Raw genomic sequence first — 23,221 nt, 5'->3', positions numbered from 1 at the left:
CTGCTGCCAACAGACTGAAGTGCTATCATGCTGTTTACTGGTTTTACATCAGGGCTATGCGATGCCAGCTTGGCTGAACTCTGTAAGGACAACTTCAGTCCTGTCACCCCTCATCTCAGGGCGCCTACTATGTTTTCATAAACAAAGAACAGCATATGTTCGTTCCATCTGGATGACTCACTCAATCAGCGAGATCTGCAAGTTCTAAAAAGTCAGCTTCTAATGTTAAAATACCCTAATTAAACAGCTGTGACTCAAATTCTTTTTTTTAGGGTCTGCCGGGAATGAGTCCCACACTGGAGTAACACAGAATGTGGAGTGAGGGTCTGCACAGAGACTTCACCCTAGGAGCTGAGGACCCACCGGACTGGTTACATGCAAGACTTGAACCAGCCTAGGTACAGAAGAATAGATTTGTACTAGCATCATACATTGTTTGTGACATTTCCTGCTTTTCTGAATGAGGAATAGTTTCATTTTATATTTTGCTACCATATACTGTAGACTAAAGCATTTGACTTGGACTTTTAAAAATTGTGTTTAGAGTTATACTTCTGACAATAGGATGAATCCATTGTCACTGTAAGGTCACTAACAGTAGTTGTTTGGAATTTATGTCAGTTTACTGTGATAAAGCTTGCAGGACTTGTTTTATTATCTAATTAGAAACCCCCTACTACTCAAAACAAGCCATATATAACATAGAAAGTTCAAGTAGGTTGCTCAATGGTGTTGAAATGTAATTTCAGGTAACTACCCTGGGCTAATCAGTTTCTTTCACTTCCAGGTATATTTGGTATTCAGAGAACTAATATGTAAGTATTTCCTCTACAGATTTGTTTTAGCAGTAGAAGTAAGTACATTTTGTCAGAAGAGTATGAACATACTTTGTTTCCAGCTAATTCAGAGACTGCAAAAGATCTTTGATTAAAAATAGTTCCTTATGACATCTGATGTTAGATTTCGTAAATGTTTTTATTTTAACAACAGAAAATGCCGTATCAGGACTAAATATGCTGACAATAGTGTCACATCAATTCAAAACACTGGGAAATGACTGCCTGATCCATTTTTTGGATTTATGATATTAAAATCAATTGTGAAATTTTGACAAGACATCAGAATTGTAGATGCATGAAAATAATTTCCTGTGATCTTACTTGCAGTAGGTGTCATTTATCATCCCATAGACGTGAATTCCATAGCAGGCATCCATAGCCAAAATTAAGGTAAACCAACCCGTACTGAGATATGAACCTGACTGGACTCTGTAAAAATACAACATGCACAAAACAAATTGCCATGAGAAATTATCAACACTTTATCAAAGAAATATAATCTATTACCTGGGACAAAAGGCATTAAGCAACTTGACAATCTGTCAAAACCATACAATTATTTTGAATTATTTATTGATACGCTCTCATTCTTGCCAGGTTGGGGCCTCAAGCTATTGTCCACAGTAAAAATACCCTGTTAAATATCTGAAGTCAAACAATGCATCTCCCATAAGACAGAAAATAATTTATTTTTACATCTGAAAGATAGCAATTAGTAGAGTGTGTAAGATGAGATACAGTTCACCAAAAAGCAAACTCCTGCAGTTTTTGTGCTGTGTGCATGTGAGTATGCACCATCCTTCTCCACAAGCAAAATCTTAGTCTGCAGTGGGCTATGCTCACCTTGAAAATTCACAGAGTAATGAAACTTTTAAGGACATTATGGTAGAAAACCATCTAATACAAGGCTTTGAAAAACAAAATTCTGTGCATATCCCTTTATGTAAGTTTGTGTTATCATTCTTTAAGATAATGTAGCAGAGAAAAAACACAAGAGGACCGTGCCCAGATTGATAACTTTTGCTCAAATAACTAGTTGCATTAAATCAGTCCAGAAGTATTACCTACATGAGTGAGAACAGATGATGTGTAACGATTTGGCTCGCACACCGGCTATGTGAGCAAATGTATGTGGTGGTATTTGCAGACCAGATCCTGTTCCCTTTACTCACACAAGTGTTACCAATGGGGGACTGGGAGTCAACAGAGCCACCCATATAACCCGGGCAAGCAAGACTTACTGCTTTAACACCTCATAAGTAGTAAGAACAGACTTAGCCCTTTCTGCTTACAAACTGGTTGAAGTCCAGCTTTGTGCATGTATTGCTTTCAGTTTGACTGAAATCAATGAAAATAATTACCTTAAAATTATAAATTATTTACGTAATTTCCAAAGAAAGATATCACAAAAGTCATGAAACCATCTTAATAGAGCCCCAACTTTGGCTCAGTTTGAGAGAGTTGGGTATGAGTGAGAGGAGGGGATAATTCTGCTTTATGCCACATCTTTTAGCTCTCAGCTTTTGGGTACAGCAGGGAGCAGTCTGTTCTCCATCATAAGTTAAAGTAGCCTAAGGTTTGCACACAATTAAATTTTGCTGCAAAAGGACTCCCAAGGAGGTCGATGTGTGAATCAGTTTATCATCAACAAAAGCTTCTGAAAACATTTTCATCCTGGGGTAGGAATAAAGCTTTCATGTGGAAAAAAAATATCATGTAGCAAATAACCCAGCCTATAAAACCCAGCTTTCCTGTGAGATAGAAGAACCAACCTCAGGTGTTTCTTCCTGGTTCAGAGCAAGAACATACTATGGTCTCCTGCATCCCAGGTAAATCTGCCAGTCAGTGGCTTTTGGCTCAGATTCTGTGTTACTTTCTTGCTCTTTCTTCTTGAAGTTTGACTAAATAACAATTAAGATGATGGGTGAAAAAGTAGTTGTACAACCTCTATAATGACATTTACCTGACACATACAGGACTGAGATTCAAATTCCTTTTCTGATGACTACCTTTTGTTATGGATAGTAGAAAAGCTCCAAGAGCTTTACATTCCTAAAGAAACCAGTACCCGCCAGTTTAAACATATCTTATTTTTTTTAGTGAAAAACAATTACCTCAATTCCCAGAGAGTTTTACTGTACTCAAGAACATTCAAAGTAATTTGGGCGACATCTTCTCTTCCTTGCCCATGTCTATCATCCTTCATGGGTTATCTGGTGTGAACTTCTATCCCTACCTTTCCTGAAACATCCTTTTCCTTGGGGAAACTCGTAAGTATCATAAAGGACCATTCTGGAAACAATAAATAAAATGTTAACTTAGCACTGAACAATGACAAGTGGGAACAAAAGGCAGGGTGTCAAATACCCGTGTTTCATTAGGTGGACACCAACTATAATTGTGCTTCTTTACTTGACACCTTTATAGCCACGAAACTGTATGTCTGTTCGTCTGTCCTGTTAGGATCTCCATTTCTTCAAACAGAATGTTCTGCTACTGTCTAGCAAAGAGAATTCCCGATCTGGTTCATGTTATTTCAGAGTAACATTCTGCCATGATAAAAAGCTGCATTGCTTCTAACTTGCTTTCTGCTCTTGCACCAGAAGAACACTATCCTTGAGCTTTTAAAGCCATTTAGAATCATAATAACCATTTATAAGAACACTATGAAGATCAGGACCCTTCCGATAATGGAGGTTTATTGGAGAGTACTATATTGACAGTAGCATCTGAAATTTGCTATACTCAGGAGGAAAAAGGAATTTTAAAAAAGAATTAATCAATATTTCATGTCTTGTTTTAACACCATTGGACCTTAGTCCTCTCATCTATATACTACACTGGCAGGATAAATAAAAACAGCAGAATGAGTTCCCAGATACCTTCCCTGGGAGATGAAGTACATGACAGAATACAGATTATATACTTTAAAACAAAACACTTGCATTCCTCCCATTTTTTCCTCTGAAGATACATAGGGATACAAGGGAATATACTTAAGCAGTGGGGATTCTGGGTGATTTGGTAACAGCTTAGAATTCAATCTGATACCATAAACATACTTTCAACATTCTAATGAAAGCAATATTAGAAATGTGAAAACAATTTTAGCTGTCCCTAAAAAGCCATAAATCTCTGAATACCTTTTAAAGTATCATCCCATAAAACTGTAGTGCAAAGCAATGTCTCAGCCCTTGCTATTATGTTAACACAGTGCACTCAATTTCTTTCTCTACAGGAGAGTTTTACATGTTTTTTGGCCAGGGCTTTTTGAGACTCATTAGAAAGAGTTCCTCTTGTTACTGTAATTGCATTCAAATGTCAAATTTTATACACTGAAAAGAAAAGAATCCTCTATTTATGTGTAGCATAAGGCTATGTTACTGCACAAATCTGAGGGAAGGAGGACATTAATCCCAAAACAGGGAAAACAGGAGTTTGTTAAACATCATCCATAGAACTACTATAGGCAAATCTGTTGTGATATATGTGTGTGCAGCAAATCCAAAATTATTCCTTGTGGCTCACAGTGACTTTTTCTTATACTCTAAAATTAATGGGGCACCAGATCTAGGCAGGAAATTGTCTCAACAGCTCAGGAGAAAATAATGCACTATTTTTCAAAAAATGCATTTAAAAAGAAGATGGTTTTGCTTTCAAGACATGATTTACAGCTGGATGCAGCAATAAAAAGGCAATGCTCACAAAAAGTTACTTTGTCTGTTTATCTCAAAAACAAAAGCTTATTTTGCATACTTCCTACATTATTAGGATTCCTAAAGAAATGTTAGTTACTGGGATGTAACTCATTCTGCTAAATACCATCCAGCATTTCAGAAAAGTACATAGGCATATGCTTAATGTTAAACACATGAAAAGACCAATGGAATCAACTTAATTAAGATGCTTGAAACAAAGTATATGCTTCCCTATCTTGCTCTTAGTGAAGGTTTAAGTGCTTAAAATGTCATTATTTCATCTCAGAATATAAAAGTAAGCTCCAAGATTAATAGTTATTTGCACATTTCAAGTCTCAAAGCATAGAATTTGCATTTTCAGTAATGCTTTCCATAAACTCCAGTAGAAAGAACTGACTATAGTTTCTCACAACACCTTAAAAAGGAGACTTGCCTTCTATATTTTAGAAGGAAATGGTAAAAAACATGTTTAGCATTGCTAGAATTGTAATGTGTGACACATAAAGCTTTACTTAAAAATTAATTAAAAATAAAAGCAATTAGATGGGGTTCTTTAGCCTTAGCTTTCCAATATTCTACCAAAAAAAAAAAAAAAAAAGAAAAAAAAGAAATTGATATAAAGAAGATAGAATAGGGAGTGCCCCATAAAAATGTTGGTGACTGAAATTCATCTTCTTTGACATCTATAACCGTGCTTTGATGTAGGCTAAATGAGGGAAAAACTAGTTCCTTCTCTCATCAGGGGAAAATGGAGGAACATAAACTATTTTCTTAACGATCAAGGGCAGGTGAGTTCAAATTGGGTAAAAGTTTTGTTGTCACTCAAGTTCTGATTTGACCATAGAATTACAGGAAGTTCTTTTCTTTGTTCAATTGTTCCAGGACTTTTTATGTGCACAATCGATTCTAGCTCTATGGTTCAATGGACTGTAATTTCCAGTGGGGACTTCAGTGGTAAAAAAATAAAAATGAAAAAAAAAAAGTTTGTTAAGGTGGAGAAGACCTGTAGACAAGCAATTTCATGTCAATCTGATTGCAGAAAAGAATTTAGAAGCCTGTTTTTTAATTCTTTACTGGGAGAAATTAGAGAGCACAGAAGGTCAATTAAGGGTGTTAATTAAGATGAAAACTGAAGAAATTTAGGACTTCAAGAAGCTATTAAGTAACAGAGAGCTTGCCAAAAGCATTAACTAGGCACTTTCCCCTTTTTACTTCATTTCAAAATATTGCAGTAAAATAAAATTCAACAATGACAGATTGAAATTACAAGATTCTCCAGGCCAATTAATTGACAAAAGAATTTATCTTTTCATAAAGGCTGTTTATAGACTCTAATCCTCAGATGACCCTCCTACCAAACTACTGAATCAGCAGCAGCTTTATTTGCAGCAGCTTGTCAGGCCCCTTGATTAATAAATAAGCATAAATAAGGGTATTGGTGTAAACAAACTAATCCACAGAGTGGAGGCTTCATAATGTGACGTGTCCTTCCAACATGCTAAAAGATTTGTAAAAATGATTCAAAATAAATAGAAATATTGTCTAGAACTGTGTCAAGATTAGCTTAGACTGTGTAAGGGTAGACATGTGTCTGCTACTTATTTGTATCCACAGTGCATCAAGATATTGTTAATCTTCTGGGAGGGGGTCAGTATACTCCGGTTTTGCCCGGCTCTCTGCCACTCGCCCTGTGTCAGCCTCATCTGTGACTGACCCTTGGGAATGAAGGTAGAAGGTGCATGTCCCCTCTGCACTCCCTTGTTAAAGACAACCAGCTCTTTTTCTCCCTGGGTTACTGTAGGTTTTTAGCATTGCTGAATAATGGTATGTTTCCTTACAACTAAAAACATGGAAAATCTATCTACCAGTGCAAACTGGTGATCCATTACTTAATTCTGTACTAACCAAATTAATGCTACCATTGTATTTATGTTGACTGAGATTTCTCTTTTTTTCTGAGGAAGCATCTCTGAATATAACTGCCAAACAACTCTTCTTCTTTGCCAAATTAAACGCCCACATTCCCCAAGTCACAGGTTTGGTCTATGCCTTCCTCTTCATATCAAAAGTAGAGTTGTAAATGACAGATTAGAATGAGCTGACAGAAAAATGCCCCCACCTCTGAGAGAACGGCAAGGCTCATTTTCCTAGCACCTCTCCTTTGAGGAGCACATACACTTCTCATGCGAGAAAGCTGTTGTCTTGAGAGGAAAAAAGGAAGTACATTTGGTACAGAAGGGTAAGACTGTAAATGCTGAAGAGTATTGGCACTAGCCTAGATTTAATTCTGTTTTCTGTAAGACCCGGTGCTTTGTTGCTAATAATTTCATTATATAATTTCTCCAGAAAAAATAGCACAAGAAGAGCAATGAAGATGCAAGCACAGAGAATTGATTTCACCTGGTAAGAATGGTTGCTATTTCTGCATTATAAAGATACCTGTTAGGCAGTTGTTTATCATAATTATTCATTCTTTAGTACGTGCGTGTGTGCACGCATGTGCTTGCTTTGCATTCCATAATGATGCAGGACATCTAATAATAAACACTCATGCCCCTCTAGCAGTGAGCAGACTGTCTCACACATTCAAAAGCCCACACGGTGCTCCAGGTCATTCTGAAAAGTGAAACATTTATATATGGACAGATGTTTTATTATCCATCATGTATGGCTTTATGCAAAGCTTAAACAAGTCGAATGCATTATGAACAGCACAGACCACATTCCAGATTCAAACAGTGGCTGTGCCCAGCACAATGTACCTGGGAATGGAGAAGTGATGCACTCCTGCCAGCTCAAACTCTTGGTAGATCATCCTCACTGTGAATCCTGAAAATAACCTGCAGGCAGGTGGCATGCTGTCCAATTAATCTCCAGAAACAGAGGTTTTCTATCTATATTAATACTGCACCAATCGAACACAGAGGACAAGAGTCCATTTCAGTTGAATTTGCTACAGACCCACAGGAAAGGCAGCTCCTATGTCACAAACTAGCCCATGAGACTCTCCCCTCACAATCTGATTTAAAAGGAGATGTAACAATTAATAAATCCTGTGTCAAAATGGCCTTGAAAAAAAGACAGGAAGGACACTTCTGGATGATCACAAAAGGGAACAGAGAAATGATGGCTTTGTATTTAGCTGCATCTAATTTAAAAAAAAGAAAAACAACTATTTGACTTACAGTTTACAATTTTTGGCAAGACAGGCAAAACCAACATTAGAAATAAGGAAGAATCTGTTGCTGCAATTACTGAAATCCATGCGGCATCTGCTTGGGTATGTAATTTATGCATATAGTTCCAATCTTTTTGTTGTGTACATATTTTTTTATTTCTTTCCTCTCTTTCTCTGCTCTATTCAATATAAGCATGGAAAGCTGAAACAAAGGGGGAGAAAAAAAAAAAAGCAGCTTAAAGAAATTGACTTCTGCTGCCCAAGCTTCTGTAGTTTCCTTATTTCTGATTCCTTGACCTGACTTTGATGCATCTCAGCTCAGTTGTGAACTCAGGCACCAAGAAAAGGAAGTTATTTCATCCAGGCAGAGAGGGCTCCTTCAGATGCCTCTGCTGCTGAAGTCAGAGAAGAAAAGGAGAATTCCTGTTTATCAAGAGTAATCACAGAGGTCCAGCTTGCTGAAAAGCACACAGAAAAGAAACAAGGCTAATGAATTATAATTGTAAACCCTGTCTTCCAGACTATATATACATAAATGTATTATTTTGAGGTGATTCTCATGCAGGAAAACCTGTGCTAATCTTTTCAAGTTGAATGGCATCCCCCCCAGAGAACAAGAGTTGCTAGCTAAATTTCTTACAGCTTCTGTTGGGCTTCTGCAGTTCACATGGACTCTTCAGATACAAATTGTGCTCTTGGTGCAAACTGTTTACAGAACAGTAAATTCCAATCCCAATCTTTTTTCTTTCCCGCTCTCTTCTCTAATCCTCCTGTTTCCAGAAATACATATTCTCTTGATTTCTCTTGAATCAAGAATTCTTTATTTCCCTTTCTTAAGTACAAACTGTGGTCTGAGGCACAGCCCATGCTATTGCATGTGCTCAAGTTATTAGTAAAAGACGCCTTTTGCACACGCCCTGGTTGCAGTTGCCACCTGGGATCTGAAGTCAAGCAGTTTATGTATGATTACCAATAACCTTGACCCACTGGAGGTGTACTGTGCAGAAAGAGAAGTGTATGGCTCCACACATCTCCGTTTGCACTTGGATTTTATTGATTAGCAAATGGATGTTTAAATCAGAAAAGGATCCACAGAAGTGTGGACCATTACAACCATGCAATTATGTTTGGAACAAAGGGAAACTAAATTCAAATAAGCAGATTTGAGGGCTAAGCTGTTGGCATCTTTACACAGCCATTTTTCTCTTCAAAAATCACCTGAGTAAAATTCAGTCCACCCTTAGGAAGACTGAGCTTATCGGGAAATGCAACTTTTCTGGTCTATGCCAGCATAGCACTTGCTTCACAGTATAATCACGCTTGCAGTGGTCAAAGCAAATGGGAGGTAGTGCCAAATCTGCTTTCCCTGGACAGTACTCAAGCCTGCAAGTTAGTTGTAGCACCATGGTGTACTCCTATCCCACCATCTGCCACTTTCCATTGGTCTATGCTAGGTCAAAGACTTACTGCAATCCCTGGTTGCTGTGACAAAGGGAGTGTTGGCTCAAACCTTGACACAGGTTTCACAACTTGTGCCACAGGCCTCTGTAGGACAGCTTTATGGTCTCTTCTCTTCACCAGTAGCTGCATCCAGTTTGCTGAGTGCTGGTTCAACATTTTCCCACAGCATGAAAGGGAGTAGAGAAGGATTTAGATGTTCATCTTTTGTAACGAAAAATTAATCAAAACTCAAAAGTGTGCCAAGTGGAAGTAAAAAAGACAACAGCGACTTTTTCCTGCATCTACTTTTAAATCAATACTTGCTGTCTTGGGTCTGCACATTTTTCTCCAGGGAGGATGTAAACCAAACAGAGTTGCAGTTAATCCAGGTTCCCCGAAGAAAATTAATTAAGCAGGCTTTCCCACCCTTTTCTTTTGGTATTGAAGGGCACTTACTACTCTTAGCTGCATAATTTAGTGAAATCTATTGTAGGTGAATACAGAAGAAATTTCTTGATTAGCTCTTACCTTGTCAAGACAAGATACTGAAGGGAGTTCATCTAACCTTGGCTGAAAGCGCTTAAATTTTTCATAAAAACATTTTCTATTAGGTTGGGGTTTTTTTTATGTTTAAAGCAAAAAATATGAGACAACTTTCTAAAGGTGCACACTGTATGTCTCTGATGTTGGGATGTAAGCAGAGGCTTTTATAACGGTATTTTGTTTTACTGCTATGGTGAAAAGGAAAGAACAGCTAGCATGAGATTGTACCCTAACTCTGTTCATTTGAGTGGGGAGAACACTGGACCATATACTCAGCTGGCAGAAACCCCACTGATGTACATCAGCTGATATCCTTTTCAATTTTCTACAATTGGCAGCCATTGTGTTAGTTCAATCACTACCTGTTTGATGTTAACATGGAAGGGAAGGCAGCGTTACATTTTCCTCCCTACATTTCACATTTATCTGAGATCTTTGCTTTTCACCAGGATGGAAGCTCATCCAAAAAAAAGCTTACAGAGGGCCACCCATAATATTAGTGGGAAGTTTCATTTCTGAAAGGAAAATATTCACTGAAAAAAAGAGAACTCAAACCCCACAGATAAGGCCTTCATCCGTGCATATCCTATCAACAACTTGTCTCTCCCCAGTTATGGTATTCATAAGAGTGTTTCCAGGTATTCTAAAATTAATTCCTCATTTGTTGCTAAATTACTCACTGATTATTTACATTACGGTAGACTGCAAATCCTCGCTGTGCAAGGCACTATACACCCACATGTGACAGTCCTTGACCCAAAGAGCTTAACTGTCAAATAACCAGGAGAAACAGGTTCTTTGGAGAACGTACATATCCTTGCCCCTAGTACTCACAGGGAACTGATGCATACTGAGATTTCATCCCTTACATTTAAGGCCTGCATATAAGTCGTAATTTAATATGCATGCAAAAGCCTCTCCACCAAGTATAGCCAGTAGAATGGAATAAAATAAGTGCAAGATCTTCTAGTACTGCTCCATAGAAAATTCCTACAATACTGCCAATACTGCATTGTGTTATAAAGCCACATTCTCTGAAATTGAATCTGGAGCCACAGCGCTCTTCTCTACACTGCCTATTTGCACAACCCAAAAGTTCATTTTAGATTATGGAACATCAATATTTTTAGCAAAAATGGAATCTTAAATCCAGACAAATTATTCTGATGTGGAAAAAAGGAGGTAAAAATAGAACTTGCGTGGGTCTGAATTTTAATTCAAATGCAAGAGGCCATAATGTAACCCATCAGTCAAGCTTTGAAGATGAACTGCTAATTAACACAGATGTTGCCTTCTCTTTTACTACTGTAACTTTCTCCATATTAACTTTTCCTTAAAGTAAAAAAGGAACAAAAGATTTCTCTTTCCTTTTCTTTTTTTGACATACAATTTAATGAAACACACACACATATACAGGTATCATATTACTGATAGGGGTCAATATTATGGTCTTGCTTACTCTCCATATTCCATCCAAATGTCTCTAGTCTTTCACTGCTTTCTTAATTAACTCACCTCAGTCCAGCTATCTAGAAAGAAGCAAATAATCCTAGCCTCTGAGCTATTGGAACTTCCCCTACCTTCTCCATTGCTCTGTTTAGAGCAGCTGACTTCCTGACGGGCACCTCTCACTGATGAACATCGTGGACAGAAAAGGCTGAGGTCTAAGTAAAGCACCACTTGGAATATAGGGTCCCAAATCCTCAGGACATGCAAGATTAGCTTTTGTCTTTCCCCTTCTGTTCACCAAGAGCCACTACATTTATGCAGCAGGGTCTTCTGAAGGCCAGATGCCTGCAGCCACTGACACAAATATTTGCACTGAAGGCAGCACCTTGATTGCAGACAGACATATTCAGCAGAACAGACAAAGAATGGTGCATTTTTTTCTCTCAGATGGCAGCCTTTAGAAAAAAGCATGATACAGCAAGCAGTTTAGAAAAGCAGAAGACTGCCACAGAGAAGCTCATAGGAAGAGAACTATGGATCAGAGTAGATTCCCATCTAGCCCACTGCACAGTTCCTTCAACACTGGACAATTTCAGACTATTTTCTTCCCATATTCATTGAACAGACTGCAGGAGGGTAATTGTACAAATGGAAGCTGGGAGAAAAATCTCCATACTTATTAGAATGGCAGTGAAATGTTCTAAAAGAGAATTTTTATGGCTTCCCTGCTATCAACTGAAGTAGCAAATTAGTTAATTTTCTGAGTCTTTCACAATCCAGCTTTTTGAGAATAGTAAACTCAAGAATTATCAGACTAATCATCTAGCCAGCTCACTGTTGGTGTAACCTAATGCCTAGTTATCAAGTATGGTGAAGACTTCAGTTAGCTTCAGGGATTTGATATTTCCAGTGAACCAAAGTTACTAGAACACATTCATGAAGCAGGCCAATGGTTCCTTTGCTTTATGAAGAAATGCTCTGATTTCTCCTCCACATATTATATTGTTCTTGGTGACCTCATCTTTTCAGTGACTCCCAGTATCAGCTAGTTATGACTTGGATATGTTGCCAAAGAAGCTCTGCAGGCAAGCAGCTCTCTAGAAGGCCACACACCTGACTGCATACATCAGAGGAGGCTGTTGCTGCTCCCTAGGCATCAAAGTTCAGAACATCACAGTTAACTGAATTCTTATCTACAAGATTTGCGTAACAAACATTAAAATAAGCTAATCCATTACAACTAGAAACTACAGCCCACTTGTTACAATGTAGACGACTCAAGACTACATCTTTTTGGCACCAAATTGTAAAATTTAAAACTGCCAAAAATCTGTTATATAGTTACATTACAGAGAACATGAGTAGCTACATTGCTGGAAGGAATACCAGATTAAAAATTAAAAGTTCAATCACACACAAGACCAGAGATAGCGTCACAATTAGCTTTACAAAACAACATCATTCTTTATGAGGCTTTTGCTTTGCCTCTTCATGCTATTTGCCTGATAAGCCCTTGCCAACAAAGACATTATACTAATTACAATTAGTTATACAAAGTGTGGGACAACTGAAATGATTTATTGATTTTTCCTCACAAAATAAACCTTATTTTGAATTCCAAATATACAGTAAGAAAAATAAAGCAGGAGCCCCAGATGGCATATTTACTCCAGACATGTATGAATGTGAATATACTTATAGAGACACTCAATCCATTTAAAACTTTAGTCTTACAGTAGTTGTTTGGAGAAATCAGTGCAGAGTAGGTTTTATGCAATTAAATTCCTTTTCCCCTGAGCAAAGACATTTAAGGTACAAAGCCAAGAGCTGAGCTGGTTTCAGAAAAACTCAGAACTAAGAGGACTTTCCAACAACAGTTAAAAAGAAAAAGCGTCCAGGCCACAACTAAAAGTTTGCACGTTTGTCATGCAATATTAATGCAGCACTGACTATGTTTGCATTTGATATAATCTATTATCTGCATGCAATCTGAAGAGATGAAAGAATATGAAGCTGTGTTAAATATCTTTCTGTGGTAACTACCACTTCATATCTAGGCACGAAAATAATGAAGGAATCTTTTTGCTTCAGTTCTTTGGAAACTCATTCTAAGCATTTCTACAAGACCTTCCTCTGTCCTCCATCTGCAATATCACGAATGCTCCTGAAATTGTACTGAGAATTTGCTCATCCTGTGAATATCCCCTGTGTTCAAATGTATTTCCATGACAGATGTGCGTGGACTGAGAGTCTGAGCAGAATACAGCGCTTGATCCTTCATGGGGACCCTCCTCACAAGTCTGTGTCTTAAGTTCCTTTGAAGTTCCAAAAAAATACCTAGACTTACTGAAAAATGAATAGCTGATCCAGTTTTATGTTCTCCCAGTCCTTTTTATATGCCCCATCTCCAGAGCTCCTACTCACTCAAGCACTTAGATATAAACCTTCCGTAATACAGACAATGAATATATACAAGTAAATAGGCTTAGATGCAACAGCCACACTCGCAAACCCGCAGGTTTACTCCCTGATCTCTACAGTGCCTTTTGCCACTACAGGAGCTGTTTTGTCCTCGGTCTTGACAAGAGAAGGCGTAGCACTTAGGCAAAATACATTTCTTCTCTTTTTTCTAGTCTGCAAGTCAGCATTATCTGATTAGGTCTACTTCCTACGGCTTGTTCAGTCTCGCTTATCAGACACACTGGAAAATATTTCCAATAATAAGCCACCAGAAATCTGCCTTCATATCTGGTGTCAGGCTACATATAACAGAAATCTTTTCATTTTAGTTTTAAAGTATTGCTTCATTCAACAAGCCGACTGCTGGCTGACACACAATCTAACCTAACGGCTATGGATCAGCAGGTAAATGCAGAAATTCCATTAGTTTTCAGACCTGAGGTTTACGCCTTTCATTTCAAATGAAATCAAAATCCTACACATGAATAGGTAAAGCACAGAGTAAAGATCCTTTCTTAAAACCACCCATTACCTATTACATGAGTGCGAGGAAGAAAGCAGTTTCTGCATCTTGTAGATACTGAATTTCTTGTGCTCAATGACTCTGGCAAGGATGGTAAATAGCAGACATAAAAGAGATCCATTTTGAGGAAAAATTAAAACCATGACTAACATTATATTAGGCAGTGGGAAATCCTGCAAAGGCACAAAGACAGGCATATTCAGATATGCTTGCAAGCTTGTGTAAATTGGACTTCCTTACCTAAATCTGAATTTAAAAGTCATAGGTAAACTTGTCTATGCTTGAGAGGTTTTGGAAACGAGCATCTTCATTTAGCACCAGAGGAAGGAAATAGTGCAAAAGGGCATATTACAAAGTATCCAGAATGTTTATAAAAATATTTCTTTTTCCAAACTGAAAGAAAAAACATCAACAAAGAGAGATTTCCTTCCTTTGTTCCTTCTCTAAGCGTACATACTTTTGACATGTAATCAGATTTCTTACCCAGCTTTATATATAAATACAAGAGATTTATGAATGATTGACACCTGACTTCATTTTACCATTTTCTCTAAAGAGATATGTTCACTGGAAGTTCTCAGAGCACATGTGGCAGCATTTTGACACAGTATACAGACTGAATCCCCAAATTAATAGCAGTGAGTATAATTCATTTCTGGTGTGGTCAGGCAGAACTTCGCTGAAGTCACTGGAACCACTTCTGCCAGAGTTGAATTTCTCTGTGAGACTGGTGTATTGTCTGGTATAGAGGCAGAAGTACCTTTTGGAGATAAAGCCCCCTAATATGGAAAGAACACATCCAGATTCTAGCTTTGTGGCTCAGAGATTTCTTTATTATATACACAGTTCCTGTATAATTATGCCACACACTGTTTTCCTTCAAAACAGTGGATGATGATTGTCTTAGAGCAAGAAAATCAATTGTGATTACCTAATCACAATTATGATCACACTAATAGTGTTTTTTTGCTGCATGTCTCGTTCTGTGCATTCAGTTAAGGCAATTGTTTCATGGTTTTGCTATTTATTCAGGAAAAAATACAGAAGAAAAGCATGACTTTTTCTTCTTTGAAAATTAGCTGTAATATTTGTCTCTGAGTATGGCATTAAACAGTAAAGAAGCTACTCAGCTGGTTGGGCTCCCTCTTTCTCATTATACAAGCCTACTTATATCTTTCATTTGTATTTTGTGTTTATTTGTATTTAATCTGTATTTTCCTCTGGCAATAGGTTTGATAGCCTCTTGTTTCATTTTGTGCTGATGCTGTCTTATAGCTTGATGATTACCAGTGAGTTGGTATTCTTTATCATAGCTCTTAGCTATTACAATATTCAGTCCTCATGTATGGATTTCCCATACATTTTCTCCGAGACAGGTAGAATTATAGCTCTTACACAAAACTGAGAAGAAACAGAAGTCTACACAGTGTGATTTCACCTTACGTGTTCAGTCGGATCAAGAACTGTTACGTCAACTGGCTTAGAGTAAAAGGAAATGGAAACCTCTAGATGCAGTGTCCAGGTCCAGCTCTCAGTTAAGACTAAGAAGCCAATTAAATCACAGCTTACAAAGGAATAAAAAATAGCCATGATCGTTCTATTTTATCTCATGGAAGATGATAATAGAAATGCTGGTTTATCTTGCCCTTCTGACAGGTATATGCCAGCACTTCTCCTGATTCTGCGTAAGAACTTTTGACAAGGAAACAGTGCTCTGTACTCTCCAGTCAAAGGCTGACCTAAATGGTGCTTCAAAATTAACATTCTGTTGGGATACACTCAAATAAGGGCTGCAGAAAGCTAATATAAAATACAGCATCTGAGCTGGCACCATTGCTTATGTAGTAGATTTCATCCAAAAAGGTTCCTGGTAGACTACACACACATCGACAAATGCAACCACTTGTGGGGGAATGCGGAAGGTGTTTAACAGCATGGCAATGATAAAGGACAATTTAGGATGAGGATGAAGAACCATGTATCAAGTAAACTCTCCAACAGCATGGGAGATACTTGTTCAGTGCTGGCAAGAGAGGAATACTGATATGGAGCAGTTTCCTAATGCATTCTTGAATTACTTTGGAAATCGCTCATCTAAGTATTGGCTGAATCTGACTACATTTAAACTTGTTTGATCTGATGAGATCAGGTTGTATGGCTGCAAGTTTGTGATAAGAAGCCAATGTTAGAAATAAACTGCACATCTCAGAAAAGCAAAGCAGGAAAACCCACAACCCTAAACCATTCATATGGAAATTATTCAATATAAACAGGTAATTTCTTCTTGAACTGCTCATATAATAGTCTATATCCATTTATCATTATGAAAACTACATGGATACACAGATTATTACCACATGAAACAATGCAGACATCTTATGTCTCCTCATAGGTTTACTAGCATTGCTCAGGGCTTTGCTATTTTAAAGTAATGTCATCATTCTTTATCTTTATGCTGTGTAGTATTGTCCTCCATTGTGCAGTATCCATTATTACACACTTTGTTATGCAGATGTATATAATATGCACAGATTAAGCTAACCGATTTACTGATACCATAGACATACATTGTACTTAGATCTGATCTATCACAGGTATTCCTTATGCTTACAAGACAAAGCAAATGAGTCATCTTTTATATACTAGAGGATCGCTCTTTGTAAATGTTGAATGACTTTAGTGGTGACATTATGACTTTGTTTTCCTTCAGTTTGCTCCTAAGAGGATGTAAGAAATAAAAATTTACTGGTAGGGGGAAGGAATATAAATTAAACTATTTTATGAAGACCATTCCTTAAAATGACTCAGACAATAAATTTCAGCAATTGTTCAAGAGCAAAAGCTTTTGTAAGTACCTGAGAACAACAATACAGGTGGAGGAAGAAGAGAGAACATCTTCAACTGAGATCATTCAAGTTTGCCATTTACTTGCAGAAGCATAACCAGAGAGCTACTCTGCAAATAGGGAACTGCCACTTCTCCTCTGGGCCTTGAGTAATGCTTTTCTCTTGTTTGACCTTTGTATGTTTATTTGGTTTCTTTAAGTGCATGCAAAGGATTAGTTTGAAATGATGCTTCTTTTCACACGCTGTGGAATGAGTTGCCCATTTCTAACTTGCAAACTACAATGTAGACTAGACAGCCTCTATAACATTTAAACAGAGTTTATAGAGGCTGTAAGAAGCAGCTGGAGTGGAAGTGTTTTGTACAGAGCAGTGTTTGAAAAAATGCTAGATACTATCTCCCTCAGTCCTCAAATACCAGAGTAAATGAACACATAAGACAAACCTCATTTCTCCCAGGAAGGGGTTTTTTAACTTACTTTCCTAGAGATTTCTGGAGTTTCCCTTTAAGAAGAGAGTCTGGGATGAAGGCATAACAAACACAAAATTATTTCCTCTTGATAACTTATTTCACTAGTGCATAAATTGCATGAAATGCAATTCTGTATTGCATAAATGCATGAAAATTAACCACGGGAAACATGCATTTTACACTGCAGTCCAGAACTGAAATATACATTGCCAGCATGCTCCTTTCTAAGCAGTTGTCCTGGTTTCATCTGGGATAAAGTTAATTTTCTTCCTAGTAGCTGCCATAATGCTGTGTTTTGGCTTTAGTATGAGAATAATGTTGATAACACATGGATGTTGTAGTTGGTGCTAAGTAGTGCTTACACAGTCAAGGACTTTTCAGCTTCCCATGCTCTGCCAGGTGCACAAGAAGCGGGAGGGGGCACAGCCAGGCCAGCTGACCCAAACTGGCCAAAGGGCTATTCCATACCATATGGCGTCATGCTCAGTATAGAAACTGGGGGGGGGTTGGCCGGGGGTCAGCAATTGCTGCTTGGGGAAGTGCTGGGCGTCAGTTGATGGGTGGTGAGTAATTGCATTGTGCATCACTTGTTTTGCTTAGTCTTTTATTATTATTATTACTTTCTCTTCCTCTGGTGTCCTATTAAACTGCCTTTATCTCAACCCATGGGTTTTACTTTTTTTTTCGATTCTCTCTGCCATCCCACTGAGGGGGGAAGGGTGAGCAAGCGGCTGTGCAGTGCTTAGTTGCCGACTGGGGTTAAACCACGACAGCAGTTTAATACTGCAAGTAAACGAGAGCTCACAGTGTTATGCAAGGTATGCAAGGACAAATATTAGCAACAAGCAGAAAAGCTAAGACTCGAGTGGACAAAGCTAGGTCTATACGGCTCAGTTAAATCTATGCTGAGCTTATGTACCATCCTCACTCATGCTCAGCAGCCTGTCAGACGCTGCCTGAATCGAGCTGTGTGGTAGATGATGTTACAGCCTGTCAGACACTGCCTGAATCGAGCTCTGTGGTGGATGATGTTACTGCTCCAACTGTTTATCACCACCAAACAACTGGAGGTTACCGATCCCACGGTTCTGGCAGCACACGATGCACGTCTCTAACTTGCTTCAAGAAAAATAACCAGACTAGACCAACTGATGTACATTGGAAGCACAACGGCAGATAGCTGACTTTGCACTGGGCAGTTAGGAAGTGCCTGTGTCTTAAGGCAGTCCAGCCAGGAATATGTACCTTGACCCTCCGGGAATGTGCATTCATGACCTTTGATAGAGCAGCTTCCTAGAATTTTCTATTAATAGGAAATGGGGAAAATGAATGCATCTGAGGAGAGCAAAATATCTGATGTTTTGATTATGGACAAATAAATGGCTTCAAAAAGACTTTGTGCCAATAAAGACAATTATTGGAAACACATCTTTTTCAAGCCTGGATTGAAGCATGCCTAGTATCCACACAGAAAGATCATCACTGTAATGGTAATTGCTTTGCCACTCCAGGAGTCCACTCCAGGAGCCTGAGTAGCAGACATAGCTATGATTAAATATCATTCAATTCACCTCTTTGTGTCTTTTACCTGGCACCACACTGTTATTTACCTGAACAGTGGTTATAATGCCCCACAATTCAAATATTATACAATGCAACAGAATATTGCCAACTTGAGACAAGACCACTAGTAAAGCACTCCTCCCTAAGCAAATAATGGTGAGAGCTTTTCAGTATTTTGCCTTAGGTGCTTAACTTTGTCCAAAAATAATCATGAGGAGAGGCAGAAAAGATATTTGACAGAGTGGTTAGGTGGGCTTACATTACTATGGATTTTCATTCAGTAGCAGCAGGTAGATGAGTTGAACGCACCTTCTAGAAAATGACCTATCCTTTTCTTTCCTCCTGTTTGATTTTAAAAAAAGAAAAAAAAGTTTCAATTCAAACTATTTTTTTCCAAAGTGCCATAAAAATGAAGGTGTAAAATTATTTATGCTCTTTGTGATCTCTTTTGGGTTTTGGTCTGACATTACACTGTACTGTGCTCATATCCAAATGACCTTGTGGATAGAGGGCCTCAGCTGCCCAAGCGCTAAGAATTAGCATTTGCACAAAGTTGTACTGAATTATTAAGTTGCCTTCACATTTTGGAGTGCTCAAAAATAAATAGCAATCTTTTGGTTTCTGTTCAAAGTACTTCCTGAAAGCAAAATGAATTAAACTATTAGCACACCTGTAAATTAAGTAGGCATTCAGACAACTGAAGCACACAGAAACTATGTGAGATATTCAAACGGCTTGTTCTTGCTCCCATTGAAACCACTAGCAGTACTCTCATCATCTTCAGAGTCATAGGAGCAAGCCCAGAGTAAGCAGCAAATTGACAAAAGATAAATCTAATTCTCAATCAACTGCATTAAGAATGCATAGAAGACTACAGGACAACAGGAAGACAAAGTGCTTGGCAAACACAAGTTGCACAAAGCAACAGCTAAAACAGCACATCCCACAAGGGGTATGCAGGCATTTGCACCATGACTACCTGTATACAATTTGTCCCAGCAGTTCTTGAACGTCTCCCTTACAGGTGGGCAATGTGCCAGTAATCATGCAATTCTGACAGAAAAGCAATTGGAGGCCCTTTTAAAAAGTGAAAATCCCTGTCTGCTTCTGCCCCTGAACCTCAAGCAGACCTGACAAACCTGATGCCTCCCTATTAGGAAAAACATATTCCACAAATTATCATAAATAACTAAGTGGGATGTATGCTTAGTTTTTGCATGCAAAGAAAAAACCTTCATCCTGGCTTGAATGCATGGAGAACTTTTCAAAGTGCAGAATTTCGAACAAGATTAAACCCCAGTAAATCCTCTTTCATTGTGCCTCACTGTGCAGACTGTCCTTTCATTGAACACAGGTTTGAAATATGGGGGAGCTGATTTCCCAGAATGCCATCCTTCATTGGCCCAAATTCTCACCGAGATTTGTTTTCTGAGCCAACCCTGCACATTCCTCCCACGAACAAGCGCAACTGTACTACAAAACAGACATCAAAATGACTGCCATGCCACAGAATCCAGGCTCCTACAAACAAGAAATAGAAGAGAGCCAGACATTGTTCAACCCCATCTCCCAAAATGGTGCAGAATTCCCATCCATAAATTGACCCGATGTTCCTGGTGGATTTGTATTTCTTGTTCTCCCCATCTTTTCCAAAATGTCCTTTTCAATAAAGTTTGAATAAATCTTCAAAAATTTATATGAACTGCTCTGGAAAGGGCAAGCAATCAATTTTGAAGCCAAAGGAAAAGAACCATTTTTCATTACAGAATTTAGATATCATTGAGAAACAGTATCTTAATTTTAACCTATATGGTGTCCACAAATGAGCTTGAGCCTCACCTGGAATAAACAAAATCTTGCTGAAAGAAAAAATGTACCGACAGCCTTTTTTCAAGTTCTAACAAAAGACAGGAATTATTTAGAAGAACAACAGTGCAAGTACTGTAAATATTGCAAATAATTCCTTGGTATGAAGCAAAAAATGTTTTATAGCTTTCCTGTGAGGAACTGTGAAAGCCATTTTCTTTTCCTGCAAAGAGAAGTGAAAATCTTCTGAAAGTCTATAACTATTACACTCTAAAATATGTATTAGGCACAGAGATAAACTCTCCTAAGAAAACAGTAAGAAAAAAATCTAGTCAAAAGTTTCTATTCAAGAAGCTGAACAACATTTCCCTTCTGGTTTCTTCTGGAATAAAAATGAGTATCAAAGTGATTAAAGGGATGAAAACCAGCAATTAATTAATTAATTTGTAAGGGCAGAGGAATAAAATCCTTAAAATCCCAGATGTATTCCCGTGGGTTTTGCGGAGCCATTTTACACCTTCTGAGGCATCTGCCAAGAAAAGGTCAGTTGAACTAATCCGTGCTTACACCTTGGCATCTCCATTGAAACATGTCATCTCTCCACTGTAGAGTTATTACTCGCTGCCTATGACACTAAGTCTCAGAAACAGGCTAGACTTGATCCTGAATGGAGGTGTGACTGATGTGTCTTTCATAAGCCAGAGAAATCTATACACTGGGTGTCTCAGGAGACTAATAGTCCAACTTCCTTTGGAGTATTTTCCTCTTCCGTCTGGCTTTCAGAGCACCACTCCTTTTTCCGATACAGTAACTACAGAGCGGAAAAGGAACCATCAATAAAAATTCAACATCAAACAATTAACTTTGTGGGACAAAACTCAAAGGAAAGTCAAATTTATTTGCTTATGTTCATTTACCCGAAAACCAGGGCTTAAACATTCACTACTAGTTGTGGATTCATCTTTTTTAACTGTGAAACCACAGCTTCCCTGGTTGGTCTCACAGGCTTTTCCCACACAAAGCCATCGCTTCATAAATTGGGAATCCTAAAATCTCACAGTGAATGCCTGGCAGCAAACAAACAAATGAAACAACACATCACAGAATAAAAGCAGCCATAAAAAAACCCTCATGTATAAAAATTAGTTGTCAGAGAGCTGACAATTCCATTCTGTCTTCCTGTAGCTTGTAATACCCAGGAAACAACCCCTTCACATTTATCACCATTTACCAATACCACTCTCTCAGGTCTCAGAGCTTGGACCAGCTACAATTGCCACCCACTCCATATTCATGGAATCCATCTCCTTCCCATGCCATCTGTTCTTTGTCCTGGACTAATCATGATATATAGGGCAATATGATTGCTACCTGTTCTGAATGTTGCTCCTAGTATCTTACTGCAGGTTTCAGCAGAATCACAACCGTGAGGCTACGTGTATCGTCTCTAAACCCCTGGTGTAAAACCACTGGGGCAGAGAGGCCAGTTTTAGGACTAGTATACTTCTTAGGCTGTTATCACTCCTTGTTCAGTGTTGGGAGAGAGATTCTCTCTGATTTCTTACCACTACTACCCTTCAAAGCTACATTTGGTGCAAACAAATCTAGTTGATAATGGCTTCTGTTGGATAACACAGGATCGTGTGTTGAAATTGGACTTCGAAAGGACTCTAAGATTTACCTCTGAAAATTAGGCTTTGATTGGTCTATTTGGGAGTAAGGCTGGTTATCAGTGATAACACATGCATTTAGACTCTTAAAGAAACCTGACAGGTGCCAGATGTAAGAAATTATCATTTTCCTCTGTGAGTCTGGCTCCATTACCCACATGTTCAGATCCCATTTTTGTTAGCCAAAGCCCTGTTTAAAAAATCATTTTACAGTTTTTAAGAAGCCTGTAGTCATTTATTCAGAATTTTTCCTTTTTATTTCAGTCAGATATTAATAGAACAGCAAAGAAAAATGTTCCCATGGTTTAAAGAACACATTTTTCTCTATATCTGCCTCAGCTTACACGGGAGGGGGAAAAGCCTCTGATAATCTACAGTACAAGCAGGAAAGGTGACAAGGGAAAACTTACCTTTTAAAATGCTTTCCTGTTTTACTTCAGGTGAAACAGGCAGTTAAATATGCTAGAGGCTGTTTTCTGTGTAGCCTGGAACACTAAAGAGAAGCAGCATGCCAAATATCATATATAGAGCCTGCCTCATAACACAGCAGCTTAGTTACTATAGGAAAATCTGTGACAACTTGAGACGGATGGACAGGAATAAAAGTTTAACCAGTTTTGAAGTAAAAAGTTAAATACCAGTGAGAATGTTTCTTACTATCTGCCCAATATTAAGAACACTAAATAATTTGAAAAACTACAGTGAGGGTAATATATGCAGCAAACCACATACGACTT

At 38.1% G+C, this 23,221-nt stretch overlaps 1 protein-coding gene across 3 annotated transcripts in view; it reads right to left on the bottom strand.

Annotated features, from left to right (window-relative positions):
• ST6GALNAC3 (ST6 N-acetylgalactosaminide alpha-2,6-sialyltransferase 3) overlaps positions 1-23,221 on the bottom strand; it is a 234,764-nt gene that overhangs the window by 3,204 nt on the left and 208,339 nt on the right. For 2 of the 3 annotated variants that reach the window (XM_075710460.1, XM_075710459.1), the window contains exon 4: positions 1,161-1,268. In XM_075710460.1, coding sequence (XP_075566575.1) covers positions 1,161-1,268 — 108 coding nt within the window. Of the gene's footprint in view, positions 1-1,160; positions 1,269-9,282; positions 9,321-23,221 lie in introns of those variants that run through there. The other variant, XM_075710461.1, reaches the window with a different exon arrangement.

This window comes from Pelecanus crispus, chromosome 5 (genome assembly GCF_030463565.1).
Source record: "Pelecanus crispus isolate bPelCri1 chromosome 5, bPelCri1.pri, whole genome shotgun sequence".
In the NCBI taxonomy this organism is placed as follows: Eukaryota; Metazoa; Chordata; class Aves; order Pelecaniformes; family Pelecanidae; genus Pelecanus; species Pelecanus crispus.
Note: the sequence above shows the minus strand (reverse complement) of the source record. Positions and strands in the feature narration are given on the sequence as shown.